Source organism: Solenopsis invicta, chromosome 8 (assembly GCF_016802725.1).
Source record: "Solenopsis invicta isolate M01_SB chromosome 8, UNIL_Sinv_3.0, whole genome shotgun sequence".
Lineage (NCBI taxonomy): Eukaryota > Metazoa > Arthropoda > Insecta > Hymenoptera > Formicidae > Solenopsis > Solenopsis invicta.
Genome location: NC_052671.1, coordinates 11,678,477 through 11,698,241, shown reverse-complemented (window position 1 = coordinate 11,698,241; position 19,765 = coordinate 11,678,477). Strand labels below are relative to the sequence as shown.

At 25.9% G+C, this 19,765-nt stretch overlaps 1 protein-coding gene across 1 annotated transcript; it reads left to right on the top strand.

Moving 5' to 3' along the window:
- The first annotated feature begins 605 nt into the window (after window positions 1-605).
- Window positions 606-10,797, top strand: LOC120358467. Its single transcript, XM_039452814.1, has 11 exons — window positions 606-728; window positions 3,420-3,488; window positions 3,556-3,645; window positions 3,873-3,962; window positions 5,351-5,440; window positions 8,525-8,790; window positions 9,187-9,345; window positions 9,873-9,993; window positions 10,348-10,416; window positions 10,508-10,597; window positions 10,696-10,797. The coding sequence occupies exons 1-11, from the start codon at window positions 606-608 to the stop codon at window positions 10,795-10,797; spliced, it is 1,269 nt and encodes a 422-aa protein (XP_039308748.1).
- Window positions 10,798-19,765: the final 8,968 nt, after the last annotated feature.

Genomic DNA, 19,765 nt, shown 5'->3' with positions numbered 1-19,765 from the left:
GCTTAGTATTATCATATGGGTTTTTATCTTTTTGATAAGATTCTACATCGTAAACTACATCTGCGACAATGTCACGCAAAAGGTAAGGTAAAAAAGAGGGTTCCATTTAGACACATCGTCAATTGACTGCTTTAATATAAAGTTTTTTGATTGGTGGTATAGCAAAAAATATCTAGGCACCAGCCGATGTAAGTGACTGTTACCTATTGAACCGTGTCTGAACGTGTTCAAACGGAACCCTCCTAAAGTAACATTTAGGAAATTTAAATTTATAAAAATATTCTTACATATATCTATTTAATTAGTATTAGAGTCTTGAACTCGATACCGTTTTCCCGACTTCGTGTGACACGCAAATATATTATCTACACTGATAATATAAGTAAAATTGTTATTAATTTTATGCAAATTTTTGAGAGCATATTTTCTAGAGTATAAATCTCCACATATACAAAATGTAATAATAAATACGAAAAAATGTTACAATTATGGAGGTCTTTAGAAACCGATAACAAATTGCTATTTATGTCTCTAACACGTTTTTTGGATACGTTGTTAAGATTTTTGGTTGGAAGCTTTGCTTTGGATAAAAGAATGAAATGATCATGTCTCTATTGGAATTTACTGTGGCTTTATTCATGCCATTTGAACCTGACGCGATCGTGGCTGTGCTCGCACTGTTTTGTGGGACGCATAACGCTTCTAAGCAAGTCAACAACCGAGCCACGGTACAAACAAAAACCGCACATTTCGAAACAGAGAGAGAACACGACATTGCATCTCTACAGGATAAAATATATTGTGTGATATATAAGTGTAATCAATGATAAGTTTGCGATATAATTGTAACTCTTTGAATGCGGACGCATTAACAATGGGTAGCAGACACGGATAAAAGTTGACCCAAAAGTAAGCCATGTTTTATATAAAACTAAATGCATTTTTTTTATATTTAATATTTATTTTATTTGTCTAAGTAATACTTTTCTTAAATTGCAATAGCTGACATGTTATTCCTGTTTTGCCCCTTCCACTAACAAAAAATTAATTTTAAATAAAAATCGATAATGTGCAGATAAAATAATAATAATAATTGTAAATAGCTGCAATATTATCCTTAAATATGAAAGTAAATAAAAATTAATTAAAAAATTTACAAATATGTTTTTCTTTTTACTTCTTTGTTTTTTTTATAATTACATAAATTTTTACGTCTCAAAAGAATAATAATATAAAAACCACATCAACATTTACAACAATAAAGTAAACAACATCGTTAACATCGTTTTTTTTTATTTTATTATCCACACATAACAATAATAATAAATTAAATAAGATAAAACTTCAACGTCAATTTAAAATGTGTTCGTTTCGTACGAAAAAGACGAAGGAAATAAATTAGCAGGAATGTGTTTGTTTCATACAAAAAACACAAAGGAAATGAATTAGCAGCAATACTAAATAATTTACCTTAACGTTGAATTGTCCCTTTCACTAATTAGAGAGAATCATTTAATTTCCTTAAGTGCCGTAAGGAATATATATTACGAGTACTATACTGCGCATAGGTCTTCTATCGCTGCAAATCAGCGTATTCGTGATGTGGCTAGTCAATAAGTTTAAACAGTTAGAGTTAGAATTTATGTTACTAATAACCATGATGATCACTATCCAACAAGCTTTACGTCCTCTGTTGATTACGTGTTTCATTTTGGGTTTAAGCGCATATCCTATGAAACAATCGAATCCAAGGAATCGATGGATTGTACATTTAAGTAATTTATATCGTTTAATGATCTGGTTCTCTTATGCTTATCTTTTTTATTATATAGTGAACTTATTTACGTGGCAAGTATTATATCAAAATAATGTAAATACAGTTATTGGAGCAAGTAGCATATTTACTACTGTTACATCCGTGGTCACAAGTTTTTATCATCAAAAGGTACAAGTATGTTTTCTGTTGTGTGTTTGTTTAAATCGTACATAATATTTAAATATGTTACATATAAGTTATATTTAATACTATTTTCTTATAAAGTCTTCAATACAGCAAGTAAAAAATTCCAATCTTTCAAAATCTAATATTTTTTATTTAATAATCTAGTGTTTCAAATGTCGTATTTAAAATGCTTTTAAATGTGCATCTTTACTTTATATAGTTTATACTTTATACTATAAATATAAATAATTATTTCATAAATAGATTTTTAATTATAATAGTTTTACAATTTTTAATTATCGTTTCATTATTGTATTAGAGATTTGAGGCAATATTAAAGAAGCTTTCTGCTGTAAATGATTCTTTAGAAGAATTGGGCATTTTAAAGTTGTATCCACAAATGCATTCGTTCTTAAAATTAATAATAACCGGATGGATTATGTATATTCTCGCTATAAATTTTGGCGATACGATGTGGTGGTCAAAAGAGAAAGGAGTTAATTCGTTGGGATTTTTTCTACCTTGTATACAAAATCACACTTTTCATGTCAATACATTCGTGGAATTACTATTCACTTACCTTTTATGGTTTGTATATTTGCAATATGCAAATGATACACTGTGTGTACCTATGCATGTAAATTAACAAAATGTACTTATCATTAAAATTGTAATTGTAACTTTTGGAATTTATATTAAAACTTTAACAAAATTAAATATATGATATATAATATTTTGAAGATTTTCAATATCATTTTTTATAGAATTTGAATTATAAATTTATTAAAAATATGTAATTTATATATACCTTTAGAGCTTGTAATATAGTTTATAATTTCAGGGATATTTGGTTTGCATAGGTACATTGGTAGCAGATTTGACAAAATTAATGAACATATTCGATGCTCCTTAGTAACGGAAGATTATAGGCTGAACTGTACATGGAAGAAACCTATCGTCTCTGTTCAACGATATACTCTGTGTACTGATTACAAGCACATATTTTGGACTTTAATGTAATTCGGAACACATGTTTAAATAAAGCGTCGATTTGATGTTTAAAATTAGAATTTGCTAGAACTGTATTTTTAAAAATAATTGAAAATTAAAATTATTTTCTGTACGTACATTCTCTCAAAACTTATAAATTTTTTATTAAGAAATTGTGTTTTTCGGCAGGCATCTTCATTTAGAATTATGTCGAATTGCTAGAGAATTAAACTTTATTTTTGGAATACAAATAATCATTGGAATGGCGAGCTATCTTTTACATATAACATCATTCTGCTACGGCTTATGTATAATGTTAATGCATCAAACGATACCATCATATTTATGGTATCATGTCATAATTCGGACGTTTATATTATTAACAAGAATATACGCTATAAATTACATATGTGAACGTGTAATGATTAAGGTAAAATTATTCAATACAAAATAAAAATGTATCAATAATACTGAATTCTAATTTCAGGCAAAAGAAATTGATAAAATAATTCCTCAACTGACGAATATTCTTCGATACGCTGATATAAGAAAAGAGGTACGTTTTAACAAAATAGCAAAAAATAAATATGAAACAAATAAATTAAACATGTATTCTTTTACAGATTTACCAGTTTACTTTACAAGTGATGCATCATCCATTGAAGGTAACTGGGATGGGTCTTTTCTATCTTGGCAACGAGTGCCTTCAAAAGGTTTACTTTGCATTTTTCCCTTTCTTTATCTTTATACTTTATTTTAAATTAATTTATAAAATTGTTATTTTAAAATTTTTTCTATTAAAAAACTATAATTATTGCTTTTTATGTTGCTAAATACTATAGAGTAGTTTTCATTTTCCAATTTATTATTATATATAATTTACATTCCAATAAATCACAGTTTTTATATTTAGTTAATTAATATATTTTTTTTTTTTCAGTTTAGCGTGACGGTTCTAACGTTTGTTATTATTATGGCACAAATGGAAATACGCGTCGGTCCTAAAATACTTAATACTGTGTTCTCAAAAGTAGACAATTAAACACCTCGTCATGGCCAGCGTCGTACCAAAAATATTTGTGCACTGATTAAACGTTACGTAAAAGCTCATAAAATAATAATAAAATAACAAATTAAATAAATAAAATAAAACTGCAATCCATAAAATTATAATATTTTATATTTTCAAAAAATGGAGTGTAGATCTCTATGTTGAATATTATTATATATAAAAATTTAGAAAATCTGTATATATTTATAATTTATTTAAGACAAATATTTTGTACGTTTGAAAAATGTTAAAAAAATATATAGAATGTTTTCTCTAACTTGAGCACCTGTTTTTCTTATTTTTAATGATACAAAAAGATGTAAAAGAAAAAGATTATTTTGGAAAAATAAATATTATAATAAGCAAAAAATTTTTCTCAAAGTTATGTTTTTTCACGATTATTACTCTTTTTTTACAAACTAGCTAGAGGAATATCTAAGTACTCAATAATAATTTTCTAGATGAATTTTTATGAAAAAAGTACATTTACAAGTTCTCTCAAACTTTGTGTCGAACATTGCGTTGCACATTTGTTGGATTTTAAAATGCAGTTCTTAAATAGAACCAGAAATGTAATATCACAAATTAAATTGCTAATCAATTTAATATTTTTGATGTCTATAAGCATCTCTCAAATCTTCATTTTCTTAAAAACTGTAAAGAATTGCGGTAATATTTTTTTTAAAGGTCGAGGTAATATTTTTCGCAATAAGTATTTTACAATTTTTTGAAATAAGGGGGAATTGTAGAGATGCGTGTAAACATAAAAAATTAATTAGCACTTTAATTCCATAATATTACATTTTGAGTTTTTCTCAAAAACTGTGTTTTAAGTTCGATAAATATGCAGTACGGAGTTTGACGAATTTTGAAAATTTTTATAAATTTACCTGGAAAATTATTGAACATTAAAAACTGCTTTTGATCGGTATTGCCATTTTCGTTATTTAAATGTATAGAATTTGTTGCAAAAAATATTACACTAAAATTTGGTTAGTCATTTTTCCTAATTTAAATGTTGCTTGCACTTCCCGGTCACAATAGTTTATTGTTAACTTTTTTTGCTCTACGCAATAGTACTTCATGCTAGACTGCTATATCACTACTGTCGGCTACTCTGCTTCTCGCAGCAAGTGATGCTGGGATCGGAGTGGGGAAAACAACATCAAGATCAAGACTCTAATAATAATAATTCTAGTATACGTATATTATAATAATAAGTTCCCAATTTTAGGCAAACAAAATTAGCAAATTATTTCATCAGCTGACATATATGCATCAATATGCTGATGTTTGGAAAGAGGTAAAAAATACTTTAGCACGAAAAAGTAAGAAATTTTTTTAAAACTAAATAACTGTTTATACAGATTCATTACTTCACTCTGCAAACAATGCATCATCCATTGAAATTCAATGGAATGCGTCTCTTCTATTTTGGTCATGAGTTTCTTCGACAGGTAAAAATGTTTTTGCAATTACTCATATTTTTATAAACTTATTAGTCTAATTTCATGCCTAATATTATGTAGAATAAAGAACTTGAGCCGAATAACGCTTACTAAATAATGTTCACAAAATTTATCACTTAAAAACGCATTTTACGTTTAAAATATATGCTCGAGATACATGTCAAGGGAAAGAGGAATTGAAGAATTGGAATCAGCAGCAACGAGTTTGTTTATTATGACAAAATTTGTGATGAAATGGATATAAACCGTTTTTATAAAAAAAATAATGAAAAATATCATGCAATAAAGTTTATTAATCATATAGGTCTGCGACTAAAAAGCTGTTTGATTATTTTTATCTAATTCCCATGTATTTTGGTGTGCTAAAAACGAAAAAAATATTGAAAAAAATCCTGGACGTCAGAATTTGCCACAAAATGCAAAATTCTCTTCAAATTTAGTAAATTTTTTAAATTTCTGATATTTTTTTGATTTTAGGATTTTTAACCAAATTTAAAGTCAAAATTACTATTAATTAATTCACATCAGTGCATTCAAGATATACAAGCCAAAAAATGTATTTTTCAAAAAAAAGAACTTTCAAAGTGAGTTAATGAAACCAGGATCAACATGTTGCAAGCTAAATGTTCTGACATGCTTGATTCAACATTTTTTTGGTTCCCATTCCAGTTAAAAAAACAATTTTCATGAAAAATTTATAATAAAAAATTAATTTCATAAATCTATTTTTATTTATTTTGAGGTATTGTCTTATTTACCTACATTGTCAAAAAACGTGATGTTCTATGATAAAACGGAGATCATTTTCAGATTCAGCACACCTTAAAACATAAAGATTACGTGAAATAACCAAAACAGCTCTTGAAAAAATTCTTTTTGCAGACCTATGTTATTCATTATTTTACCGATTTTTATAATATTACAATATTATTCAACTTACTATTAAAAATTATAAAAAACAAACTACATACAATATATACATTTTTTTGGATTAGGTGTATTTGTTAAAAACAACGTACACAGTAAATAGCTCTACTTATATAATCATTGTTATGATTATTGTTATCTATAAACTTGCACCAGAGACTAATGATTTCTTTTGTTACTAGTTTTTAAAAAACAAAAATTGCACTCAAATAAATAGAAGTTTCAAAGATTAAAAAATTAATTAAAAACAAAATTAAAAATAATTGTAATATTTAACAATAAAATAAGGGATTTTATTGTTATGATTAATAATTATTTTAAAACCAATTTAGAATATACGTTTAATTCCTTTCAATTTATTTTTAATTTAAAATTTATAGTATTTATAAGCGTATAATAAGATTCAACGTCAGAGTTTCGTCCTTATTCGGCTTAGGTACTTTTTATAAAATTCCAGAAATTGCTTTTGAAATCATCATTAACATCAAATTTGTATTAATTAACATCATATTTTCTTCATCACAGGCTATATGAGTTCAAAATTATTTTGTGGTTATATTAGGTTAATTTTTATATTTAATAAAAAATTAATACTTTCTTCTTTCAGTTTTGCATGGCAGTAATAATGTACGTGATTATTATGGTACAGTTCAAAGTGTTACTTGAATATTAAGTGTATTTGACAATTCCTGCAAATAGAAATAGTGTAAGAAGCATTTCGTTTAGCTTTATACAATAAGAATGCATCAAAATTCTTCGTAATTATATTTATATTATTCATAAACAATTTTATATAAATTACTAATGGCACTGCAATACAAAATTACAATAGTTCCAAAACATAAATAATTTTTATAATTTGCTTATAAAATGACCCATAAATTTATAAATAAAATTTTAATGTCTACTATCTTTTGCATTCTATTTGATTCACTCGGGCTAAATAATATAAGGAAAGAAATATTTTGTTCCATAGCAAGAACTCAACAAATATCATACAAATGTTTCGAAACATTTTGTATAAAAGTTAAGAAAATGTTAATGTATTATAACACACGACATTATAATACATAACCGTAAGAGTCTATATCTAAATGCACAAATTTTGGACAATTAAATTTGTCAACTTTAATTGCTCTTTTTATTTCACAAGATTTTGGGATTAAAATTTTTGTTCAAAATGATTTCAGAATTCTACCTTTAAAATTGTTATAATATGGATCACCCTGTATGTATGTAATTTGCATAAAATGCAATCAAACAGAGACAAGTAATAGCATGTGAATCAATTATTTCAATTGTACTTCTATGGCTACTGCTTAATGACTGACGAAGTGATCCTTGACAATCTAATCATCCTATCATAGCGATGAACAAGACATTTCCATAGCACAATTTTCAGTTCAAAATTTAATAGTTACGTGTGCAAGAGTTTCTTGATCATGATTAACGCCATGGAACAGGTTTTACAACCTTTTTCCATATTCGCTTTTATATTCGGTTTCGGAGTACTCAGATATCCCTTCGACCATCCGAGAATTCGCTTGAGTATTTTTTATATATTAACAATGTGGAGTGTTTATATCTATATAATACATTATATGATACATTTGTTTTCGCTCAGAAGTATCTTTTACGGCATTTTAAATATCTTCATAATAATAATAAATATAATTGTGACGATAATATCAATATTCACCTTTTTTTATAAATACGAGGTATATTTCTTCTCTTTTATATGTTGTAATAATCTTTTTGTAGCATATGCTATTTATATACAGTAAAATATTCAAAGCAGAACAAAAAACTGTGCTTCCTATAATTAAAAATAATTTCTTCCTTTTTGTTCATGTAAAAATATTAAACTTGAAGCTGAGTGTAAATTGTATATCTACTTAAATAAAATTTTGTATTTTCAAGATTTAATTTCAAAACATTGATTTTTGGAAGAGCCAACATTATAAATTCAGTAAATCACATTAAAACAATAATAAACTTAATTTTTAATTATGTAATGAAATAATTTTACTATAAAATTTAAACTGTGAATTTGTACGTAAAATACAATTTTAAATTAAACATGTGAATATCTTCAGAGACATATTTACATCTTTACTTCATCTTATCTTTAGTTTTAATCCATAGATATTTCGCAAATGTTTAAAAAAGTTGAGTTTTGTGGATAATACATTAGAACTGCTTGGTACACCCAAAGAATATCACAAAATACGAAACTCAATCAATTGGATTTTTATTACTTGGTTTGTAATAATCTGCATGACATGGTTTCTTGATTCTTTATGGTTAATAGAAAAATATAACGATATAAGAGCCATGTTCATTCCCATGATTAAAAATTATCCTTTATACATTAATATCTTTATGGACCTAATGTATGTGTTTCTATTAAGGTTAGTAAATTTCTTCTTTTAAAATTACTTAATAAAACAGCCATTATTGAAATATTAAAATATTAAAATGCTATTAATGAAATGTATGTATAGAATAAATAAATTTTAAACAATTGAAATAAGTGAGCATTATATTAATTAAGATACAATTAAATGTAATTAAATTATTTATTCATGTCGTATTCCCTAAATATTTATTTTCCTTAACAAATTAAATATAAATTCTTCAATTTAATATGTCAATCCAAAAATTTATCATGCATTATTATTTTTATAAAATCCTAGAATTAAAAAAAAGAATCAATAACAAGAGTTTAAATCGGCTTATATACTTTTCACCACAGTATAATTATGGGATTCAATGATTGTTTATTTATAATTTTTTATATATTATAGCTTTATAGGTACTAGATTAGATAAAATAAACGGTCACATTAAAGAATTGTCAGAGATTGAAGAATATGAGATAAGATGCACATGGAAAAAGTCCCTCATCGTCATTCGACCTTATATGCGTGGCGCAGGAAATCGCAAGCATGTATTGTGGATTGCAATGTAAATTGATCTATGTTTAATGACACCAAAAAGTAAAAATCTTTTGTTAAAAAGAGAAGGCTAATTTAACTAATCAAATATGTATATTATTACATCCATAATTAATATTTAATATTGTATTTATTTACAAAACTTGTTTAACATTCAAATTTACATGATTGTACTTTATATTATAACATGATAAACAATAATTAATTCTATAACTGGTTTATAACAATATAAGTTTTCTTTATAAATTGAATCTATTGTACTTAATTTTGACTAAGTACAAGATAAATGTTGAACGTGTATTGTTTGCGTGTTATGAGAAATAACAACTTCATAATTATCTATTACAACTTCTCACAATAGTTATGCATTTATCTATTAATATACTGTATTTCTAGGCACCTCCATTCGGACCTATGCCGAATAGCTTCCGAAATACATGGTTTATTCGAAATACATATGACCCTGCAAATGATATCTTATTTCGTTGTTTTAATCACTATGTTTTATTTTGAATATCATACAATGTTATGCTTAAGACAAATATACAATGGTAATACAACGCAATTGAAGCTAATATTTTCCTGGAACATATGGTTTACTGTATGTTTAATAAAAATTATGTTATTTAATCACACATGTGAAAACATTAGCACCAAGGTAAGTTAATTTTCAACAACTTATAAATAAAAGAATTAAAAAAAAAAAGAAATTTTATGTAATATGTTCTTTACTCTTTCTAAAAATTATAAAACACAATGTCAAATACAATAAATGTGAATGATAGTACAAAACAAGAAGTTAAGTTAAAAAAGTTATGCAGTTGACAAAAGTTAATAAAAAGTTAAATAGTTAATAACAGCAGAAACAAACTTTTTTTAGTAACTCATATTACATTCTCAAAGATTATAAGTTATTTTATCTAAATAATAAATGCTGACATACACATAATTACTAAAAAGATGCAGTTATTAAATAATATAATTAATTTCATGTATAATTTATTTATTTTAGGCAAAAAAGACTGAAGATTTAATCCATAAATTAACAAATTGTATCTGTTTTGCTGAAACACGCGAAGAGGTAATATAACTTTTAATAACTATAATCATTTTTCAATTTTAATATTTTATTAAGTACTTTTAAATAACAATTATTTTATTATGTAATACAGATTTTACAATTTGTTTTACAAATATCACTTCGCCCATTAAAGTTTAGTGGATTAGGTCTATTTTACTTTGGTTACAAATTCATTTGTAAGGTTAGTATTCAATATTACTCTTATCTATATCAAAAGACATAATTTATTAAACAACGAAACTTTAAATTGCAATATTTATATTTAATGTCTATTTTCAGTTTTTTATCCGGATACTTACTACTGTTATCTTCTTGCTGCAAATAGATACTCCTTCCGTTTCTCAAATATTAATTCCTGATAGAAGTAATACAACATGTTAAAATAAAATAAAAGACTAAAAGTAGAAAAAAGATAAATGCAATTGCAAAGTTCTTCACATTGCCTCATATTCATTGCATTATTATTTAATATATTGTTGCGTCTCTTTTCCTATTCTCGTTATTGCTGCTAATACCACTTACTCTACCAAATCAACTCATTGCTCTAAAAATCGATTTTCTCATGAAATTGTATTTATTATATGAGTCTAACTATATTTATTTTGTTTTTTTTGTTTCTCATAAAAGTTTAACCGACAATTTGAATAATGCATGTGTACAACAATATGTATTTTAAATTAATTTTAAATATTAAGATTAAATGTTATTGAAAATTATGTTTAATTATTGTAAATAATTATCTATATAAATATTACAATTGTTTTAAAATTGTTTTTATTATACCGTTCATAATAAAAATTTATTATTATTTGCTACACATATTCATTAATTTATATGGTCTATTACATATGTCTTTAAACATATTTAAAATAGAAACTCTTGTAAAATTTGATTTTGATTAATTTATTTTGTAATAAATAAAATTTAGTTATCAATTAAATAAATTCAAGAAGAAAAACTGAAATAAATTCAATTAATTACAAACATACATTCTTGAAAGAAAGTCCACTTAATAAAAAGTATAGTTACTTAAGCTTCATCTATAAGTAAAATATTTCAATGCTAAGTAAAATATTTTAACAGTCACTGGAAAACAAAACCGTTTGCCAATTTATTACTAATTCTGTTTGGTGACATTGATCAACTCATTGTGTATGTTTATGAGAATCAGATACATTGCGATAATGTATTGACTTAACAACGTTTTACTATGTCACCTTCATAAATGCACTATATGTTGATGAAATATCGATAAACATGTTCAAATAGCAAGTTATGTTAGTTTGTAGAAATCGCGAGAGGGATAACTATGATAACCACAGTACAAGAAGCTGTACATCCCTTACTTATAGTTTGTTCTGTTTTCGGCTTGGGTATTTACTCCCCGAAGAAACGTTCTTTAAACATTCTTTATAAACTGACATTATGGACCAGTTACGGTTACCTTTACTATTATGCGGTAACCTCACTTAACGCAGAAGTATGGTTCCAGTCAATCACTAATATAGTCCATATACGGATTGGGGCTCTCACTACCCTTACTTCCATTATCATGAGTATATATCAAGACAAGGTATATATTTTTTTCAAGTTTACAGTCAAATATAATTTTACAGAAAGTATATGATTTTTCTTTAAAAAGCTTTATTTTAAATGTTTAAAAAATAAACATTTTACGATACTGTTATTTAATACTTATACAATCGTTGTCTAATACCTTCAGAAATTTATATTATTTATGAAAAAACTTGCTGCTGTGGACGATACGTTGGAAGAATTAGGCACTCCAAAGATATGTCAAAAACTGCACGCGTATGCAAAAAGAGTGTTAATTGGATGGTTAGTGTGTATTAATATAGCCAATGCATGTGATATGACATGGTGGTTTTACGCTATGGAAAATCATTGGTGTATGATTTTACCTTATATCACAAATCATTTCCATCACATGAATATGTTGACGGATTTACTACTTATGACTTATTTATGGTTTGTATAATATTTATAATATTTAAGTATGTATATTTCTTTCAATTTATTGAATTATATACAATAAAAGAGAAATAGAGCTTTAAACAATGTATATTTTACGAAAAATGTAGTATGTTATATTTCACAAATAAAAACTTTTTTAAGATTTTATATATATATGTATATATATATATATATATATATATATATATATATATGTGTGTGTATATTTATATGTATATATATATATATATGTATAGACTTTGTAGTATAAATAATTTAAACAGAACAGATTATAAGTGTTGTACAGACTTACTTAAATATAGATATAAAATAAATATTTTTGTAAGTCCTAACAGTTATCATTAATAATTAATAATATTATACTCCTTCCTTCCCCCACATACATATATACACTCATCCATAGAAAAGATTTCTAGATTCATTAGATAATAATTAGAAATCTTTTCTGAGAGGGCACGCACACAAGTACACGCACGCACGCATTTATATACGTATGTATAATATAAAACTGTATAAAATATCACTTTTACTTCGTAACATAGGTATATTGGCAATAGATTTGATAGAGTAAACGAATACATCACATATTTGATAGTGAAAGAGGAAAATGGACTGAGATATTTCTGGAGAGAAACTACACCAAATACTCATCGATATATCATGTATACTGATCATAAGCGAGTTCTGTGGACTTCAATGTAAATCAGTATACTAACGTACTAAAATAAATTATTTATTGGATCTGATTTAATAATGAAAGTAGTTCACGAGATTTGATAGAAATTTTATTTAATAAAAAATAAAACGGAACGATTGCTGTTTTTCCCCTCGCGTGTTTCTATTTTTTATTAATATATTTGGGTTTTTAATAGGCACCTTCACTTAGAATTATGTCATATCGCTCGTGAATTAAACACAATATTTGGGCCTCAAATGGCAATGGAAATGGCAGCCTACCTGGTATACATAGCAAGACTATGTGATTATATTTTCCAGCATATACAAACCAAAGGTCGATATGTACGTTCGTCGTTTGCTTGGTTCGCTATGTCTTTTTGGATTTTCATACATTTGGCCAGACTCTTCAGCTTAAATTACATATGTGAGAAAATTAGCGCTAAGGTAAATATTCACATAAATTTTCATATATGTGTGCCTGTAAGGTATCTAAACCAAATAAAACCAAACACTAAATGAGGCCCATTTTTTGATTTACTACTTAAAACTCTTTTTTTTTTAATTAATATTTAACATATTTTTCAAAATTACGTACAGAGTTACACATCTATAAAAATCACTACTCCCTGCAAAACTAAAATTTAACTTTTATAAAAGCGCAGTGAACATTTAATGACCAGTAACCATACATATGTTTGAATATACTCTAACGAAGTAATTTTAATGGTTGCTCTTAGAATTCAACGCGAATTATACGAGATATCACCCCACACAATCCTTGTTCTCTTCTCATTTATTCAATATAACCCAGTTTATCTACCTAACAATATTGTATATGACATCTTGTACATTTATTATTTATTATTATATATTTATTAATAATTTTATATAATATTTATTATATAATAATAAAATCAATTATAAATTTTAGGCTAATGAAATAAAAAGAATAATTCATGAACTAACAAATTCTCTTCGATATGCTGATGTTCATAACGAGGTAAAGAAAAAGTAAAAAATAAAAAAGAACAATTTTAATAATAACACATAATTCATGTAAACTATTATAATTCATAAATAACAATTTGTTGTGCAGATTTATCAGTTCTCATTGCAAGTAATACATCATCCGCTTAAATTTACCGGAATGGGTCTGTTCTATTTTGGCAATAATCTCTTACGAAAAGTTGGTATTTGTTTTCTTATATTTCATTATTTTTATATATCACATTAAGCTTTTATAATATCTTGAACATTGAGAAAAATGTTTCAGTTACACTAACAAGAAGTAAAATAGACTGTGACATCTAAAAACTTGTTCTATATACCTTAAAATATTTTAATTATTTTTTTAATATTACGAAATTTTTAATATTGGTAGTTTAATTATATTATTCTAATTATCATTTGTTCTTAATGTATATAATTATATGTTCTGTATAGTTCTTTAGAAACATTTAATTGTTTCTGAACCTTCTCGTCAATATTTTTATCAATTAATATATCTTTTTAATTAAGTTTTAGAAAGATTTTACCAGAGATTCAAATATACTTCAAAATTCTACGTAATTTCAATTTACATTTAGTACATATATTTCAAATATTGCACATTTCTGTTCTATTTTAATACAATTTTTATATTTTAAGCAATATACAATATTTAGAGAATTAGTATTTCCCCAAAATACACTTTTAACATTTACGTTGAATACAATACTTTTATTTGCATATCCTTTTGCATAGATTATTATAACACATCAAAGCAAAGCAAAAAAAAGAAGATTAAATCGAAATAAAATAAAAGTCAAACCAACAATTAAAAATTTTAAATGAAAGAAGATCTATAAGAGCCATAATGCATTAAAAAGTTTCGAAGTCACTCCTCTCAACTGACATAGAATAGAATGATTAAAGTTGTTCTTCCATACAAATTTGCATTTTATTACATGTGTCTGTAAATACAATATATAATACCCCTAAAATACGATCATCCTTATTTAAAGATAATTCGTGAAGAAAAAGCAATTGTTAAAAAGATTATAAAACTATTATTTTAAATGCTACAAAAAATTCCATACATAGCCATATAAATATATTGTTTAATAGTGAATTTAAGAATTTAATTTACATGGTTTGTTGCAGTTTGCCACTACAATTACAACATTTATGATCATCATTATACAGATGTCTGTTACACCAAAAAGAGAAATAGATTTTTAAGAAAGAATTTATAAATTAACACTTTTATAATAAGAATAGCATTATACAATATAACCTCATATATATATATATAATTATTGTTTCTAAAACACAAGTATGTTTTAAATATATGAAACTATAAACATTTAATTATGTTAAATAAATTTCTCATCATATATTTTATTGTAATTATGTGTACCTTATTCTTCTACAGATTACTAATATAAGTTCAAAGAAATGTATAAGTATAATTATAATGTTTTTAAATTGTTTAATTTCCAAATTATTAGTGTTTTTAAATTAATTCAGTTTCTAAATATTGAAATACAAACAAATGTTTATATACTTTTTACTCCAAATAATTTGTAGAATATTAACACAAATAATGGTAAAATGTTACGAATCACCCAATATGTATAATAAATGTGTACTTTTTTAATAAACAAACCTAATTTAAATTAATCTGTGGCCAAGTTAAAAACAATTTTATCTTGTCTTTAATCATAATTTACTGCTTAATTCGTATTCGTAATTCCAGTGTATCTGACAAAATTTTAAAGCAATGTATCATGAAGGTTATTGTACTTGAACGATCCTTTATTTTGAATGACGTTCAAAAAATTAGATTATATAACTTAATTACGTAAGGTTGTGAGAAACATTTGTTATGAGTAATTTTTCACAACCATATCTACAGATTTTAACGCATAATTAAAATATTCGGAGCCGGTGTGAAGTTGGCATCCCATTTTAAAAAAATAAATATTTTAATCACAGAGTTTTATTTGTACTCACAATAGTTCTACATTTCTTAATATATTAAAACAATAGTTCTGTCAATTTGAACAAAAAAATTCAATTTGAAAAATATGGGACATTAATTTTTCTTAGCACCCCAAGTTACGAAAAATATAAATTACATCACAAAATCCTATAGTTCTCAAAGAGTTCAATAGTTCTTGATAAGGTTTAAGAATAGATCTGTATATTTAATATTTTTAAACAATTTTTTTATCTGACCTCTGGCACCCCATCCATCGCGGTGCTGACAGTTTCGATCGATTTGTTAAAAGTTCTCGGTAATTGTCGCATACTTTTGACCACTTCAAAAAGAGTTTTATTGGCTATTTATTTCAAAACAATGTTTAAACTCAAACGTTGGCACCCCACACAAGAATAAAGTATCTTCTCATTGAAAGTTATGGACGGCTCTTTGCATTTTCCAATAGCTCTGCAATAGTTCTGAAACTTTTTATAGGTTTTGTCAAAAATTCCGCCGTTTATAAATTTTTAAACAGTTTTTAAACCTAAATGCTGACACCCCACACAAGAGTAAAGTACCATTTTAATGCAAGTTCTGGACGGCTGTTTGGCATTTTTCGATAATTCTGCAATAGTTCTAAAGCTTTTTATAAGTTTCGTTAAGAGTTCCGGCATTCACATATTTTTAAACAATTTTTAAATCTAAACGAAGACATCTCATCACAAGATAGTACCAAGTAAAGTACCATTTTACTGTGAGTTCTGGACAGCTCTTTGGCATTTTTTGACAGTTCTGTGATAGTTCTGTAGCTTTTTGTAAGTTTTGTTAAAAGTTCTACCATTTATAAATTTTTAAATAATTTTTAAACCCAAATGATGGCACCTCACACAAGAGAAAAGTACTATCTTGAAACGAGTTTCGGACGACTTCTTAGATGTATTGAAATTATACGATCGGAATTTTGGATTTTGCACCTCATTGTGTGTGTGTGTGTGTGTGTGTGTGTGTGTGTGTGTGTGTGTGTGTGTGTGTGTGTGCGTGCGCGCGCGCGCGCGCGTGTACGTGCGTGTGTGTTGCGTGAGCGTGTGCGTGCCAAAGAGAACTTAGGGTGCTATGGGAAGTTGGCACACCATATTTTTCAAATTAAATTTTTTTGTTTAAATTGACAGAACTGTTTTATTATATCAAAAACTGTAGAATTATTGTGAGTGCAAATAAAACTGATTAAAATATTTATTTTTTTTAAATGGGGTGCCAACTTTACACTGGGTCTATTAGACTAGCAACTATATTCGGGTCTATTAGACTCGCGAATACAAAGACCAAAAACTTTTCTTACGACAATAATGTAAGTTATATTACGTAGCAATGTACCAAAATGATATTCGGAGATAATCAAATCAAAGACAAGGATTTTTGAGACATGGACAAAGACACTTGAGGTAGAAAATAAAGACACTTGATTGCTAGAAACGTGTACTTTATTTCGAAGTCTTACGTATGTGTACTTACCATCTGTACAACACATACTTCAAACTCGACCATAAACAAATTTTACCTGCAATATAAATCAAGATCTCTATATATTTGATTTTAATCATTTTATTATAACAAATTATTATTATTATTAAAAATAACATGTATAGTAAAGAGAAACGTTTCTTTTTCTAACTATATATCACTTAGGTTTACTTTCTCAAGTTACAAAACATTAATACAATATTTTGAAAAATTTGAAAATTTAGTTGCCTTCTCTTAAATCATCTATTTCTCTTTTTCTCTCTAATTGTATTACAAGTTTAATTTAATAAATTAAAAAAAAATTTTAATTACTAGTTTAATTAAATAAAGCTTAGAGAAAAGTATCTATGTTATAAAAGAGACATTTTGAGATAATTTTCTCACTGTTTCTTTCGCCACAATAACATGAATGTAATGCAGAGCCAACTTGCCTTTTGTGCTAATGAGCTCCGGTTTTCCCTCTAAATGTAATTTGTATAAAATGCATTTAAAAGATAATGAGTAATTTTGTACGAGGATCCATTATCTCAAGTGTGTATTCCCAATGCTGTTTAATGAATTAACGATGCTAATGTGTCAATTTAATGAAATTTCGTTCTATTGTCGTAATGAACATGACAATTCTAAAGCACGCGACTTTTCGTTCAGGATATAACATTATAGTTACGTGTATGAGAACGCGAGAGTTTTGATCATGGTCAATACTCTAGAATGGGCTTTTCAACCCCTTTCCGTAGCCGCTTTTATATTCGGTTTTGGGGTTCTTAGATGTCCTGCCGACACTCCAAGAATTCGCTTGAGTATTTTGTATATGTTAACTATGTGGAGTGTTTATGTTTACGTGTTTTATTATATGATGAGTTTTTTTTCATCAAGAATTTTTCATGGTATTTTAGAGATTTTTATAGTAACAATAAATATATTTGTAATGATAATGTCCATAATTAATAGTCTTCAAAAATATCAGGTATATTTCTTCTGTGTTCATGTATAAAATTCTTTTCATTATGTTATTAAGAGTATAATAATAGTATAATAATAAAGGTAAAACAAATGACACATAATCACGTTTTAATCTTGAAAAATTTAATAATTATTACATATTTAAAAACATCAAGTTACATTTAATTAAACTTGAAGCAATATAAATTTGTATTATGTATTTAATTACATAAAATTTTGTTTTATTTTTAAATTTTTTATTATATTTCAAAATATATGAAAAAATTTTAAATTGTCAAATTAATGTACACAATAAGATTAGTTTTCAATCACATAATTTATTATAACATTTTAGAAAAATGTAATTATGAACCACTGTTTTATATAAAACACATCTTTAAATACATATTCTGTGTTTCATAATCATAAAGATCTTTATATATCATCTATATATATTGTTAGAAATTCCGTATGTGTATAAGGAAACTAAGTTTTGTGGATAATACGTTGGAATTGATTGGAACTCCCAAAGAATATTGTAAAATACGAAATTCAGCTAAATGGATATTTATTAAGTGGTCTATAATGGTCTGCATGGCATGGTTTATCGATTCTTTATGGTTTATAGAGACATATAATGATGATATAAGAGCCATTTTCATCCCTATTATTAAAGATTACCTTCAACATATCAATAATCTTATGGATATAATATACATGTTTCTTTTAAGGTTTGTAAACTTTTTATATTTTAAAATTATGTTTAAAAATAAAATTACAATTATAATTTAATTAATTTAATTTGGACAAGTTGATAAATGCGTATTCCATATATTTATATAGGGGAAATTGTTAGACGGGGTAATTCGATAAATGGAAATATCTTTTTATGAGTACATATTAAAAATTTACTTTAAATACTGTACACACGTCCTAATGTAACAACGTTGCTAACAAAGTTTTGTTGGCAACGGCATTATATTGAAGTCGTAGTAGTGAAAAATGTGTATAATACTTATAGGGTTAGGAAATCTGTCACACCGATAGCATAAAAGGACAACGTGTATATTTGCATTTTTTTTTTGTATACCTATATCCTTTTTTAAATGAAAAAGAGTCTTAACAACAGTCTTTTTTTACAGTTTTTCAACTTAAAACACAAATTTCAGGATATTCTCGGACTAGTTACGAATTACCCCGGGCTTGGGGCTATTCATAATTCTTAGCATTAGTCGACATTTTTATATGTAC

Excerpts from the sequence above, each read along its gene's own strand:
- LOC120358467 (XM_039452814.1), top strand. The coding sequence starts at position 606 with ATGTCTCTATTGGAATTTACTGTGGCTTTATTCATGCCATTTGAACCT. Across the intron at positions 3,646-3,872 it reads GCAACGAGTGCCTTCAAAAG|TTTAGCGTGACGGTTCTAAC; the intron begins GTTTACTTTGCA and ends TTTTTTTTTCAG. Across the intron at positions 8,791-9,186 it reads ATGTATGTGTTTCTATTAAG|CTTTATAGGTACTAGATTAG; the intron begins GTTAGTAAATTT and ends TATATATTATAG.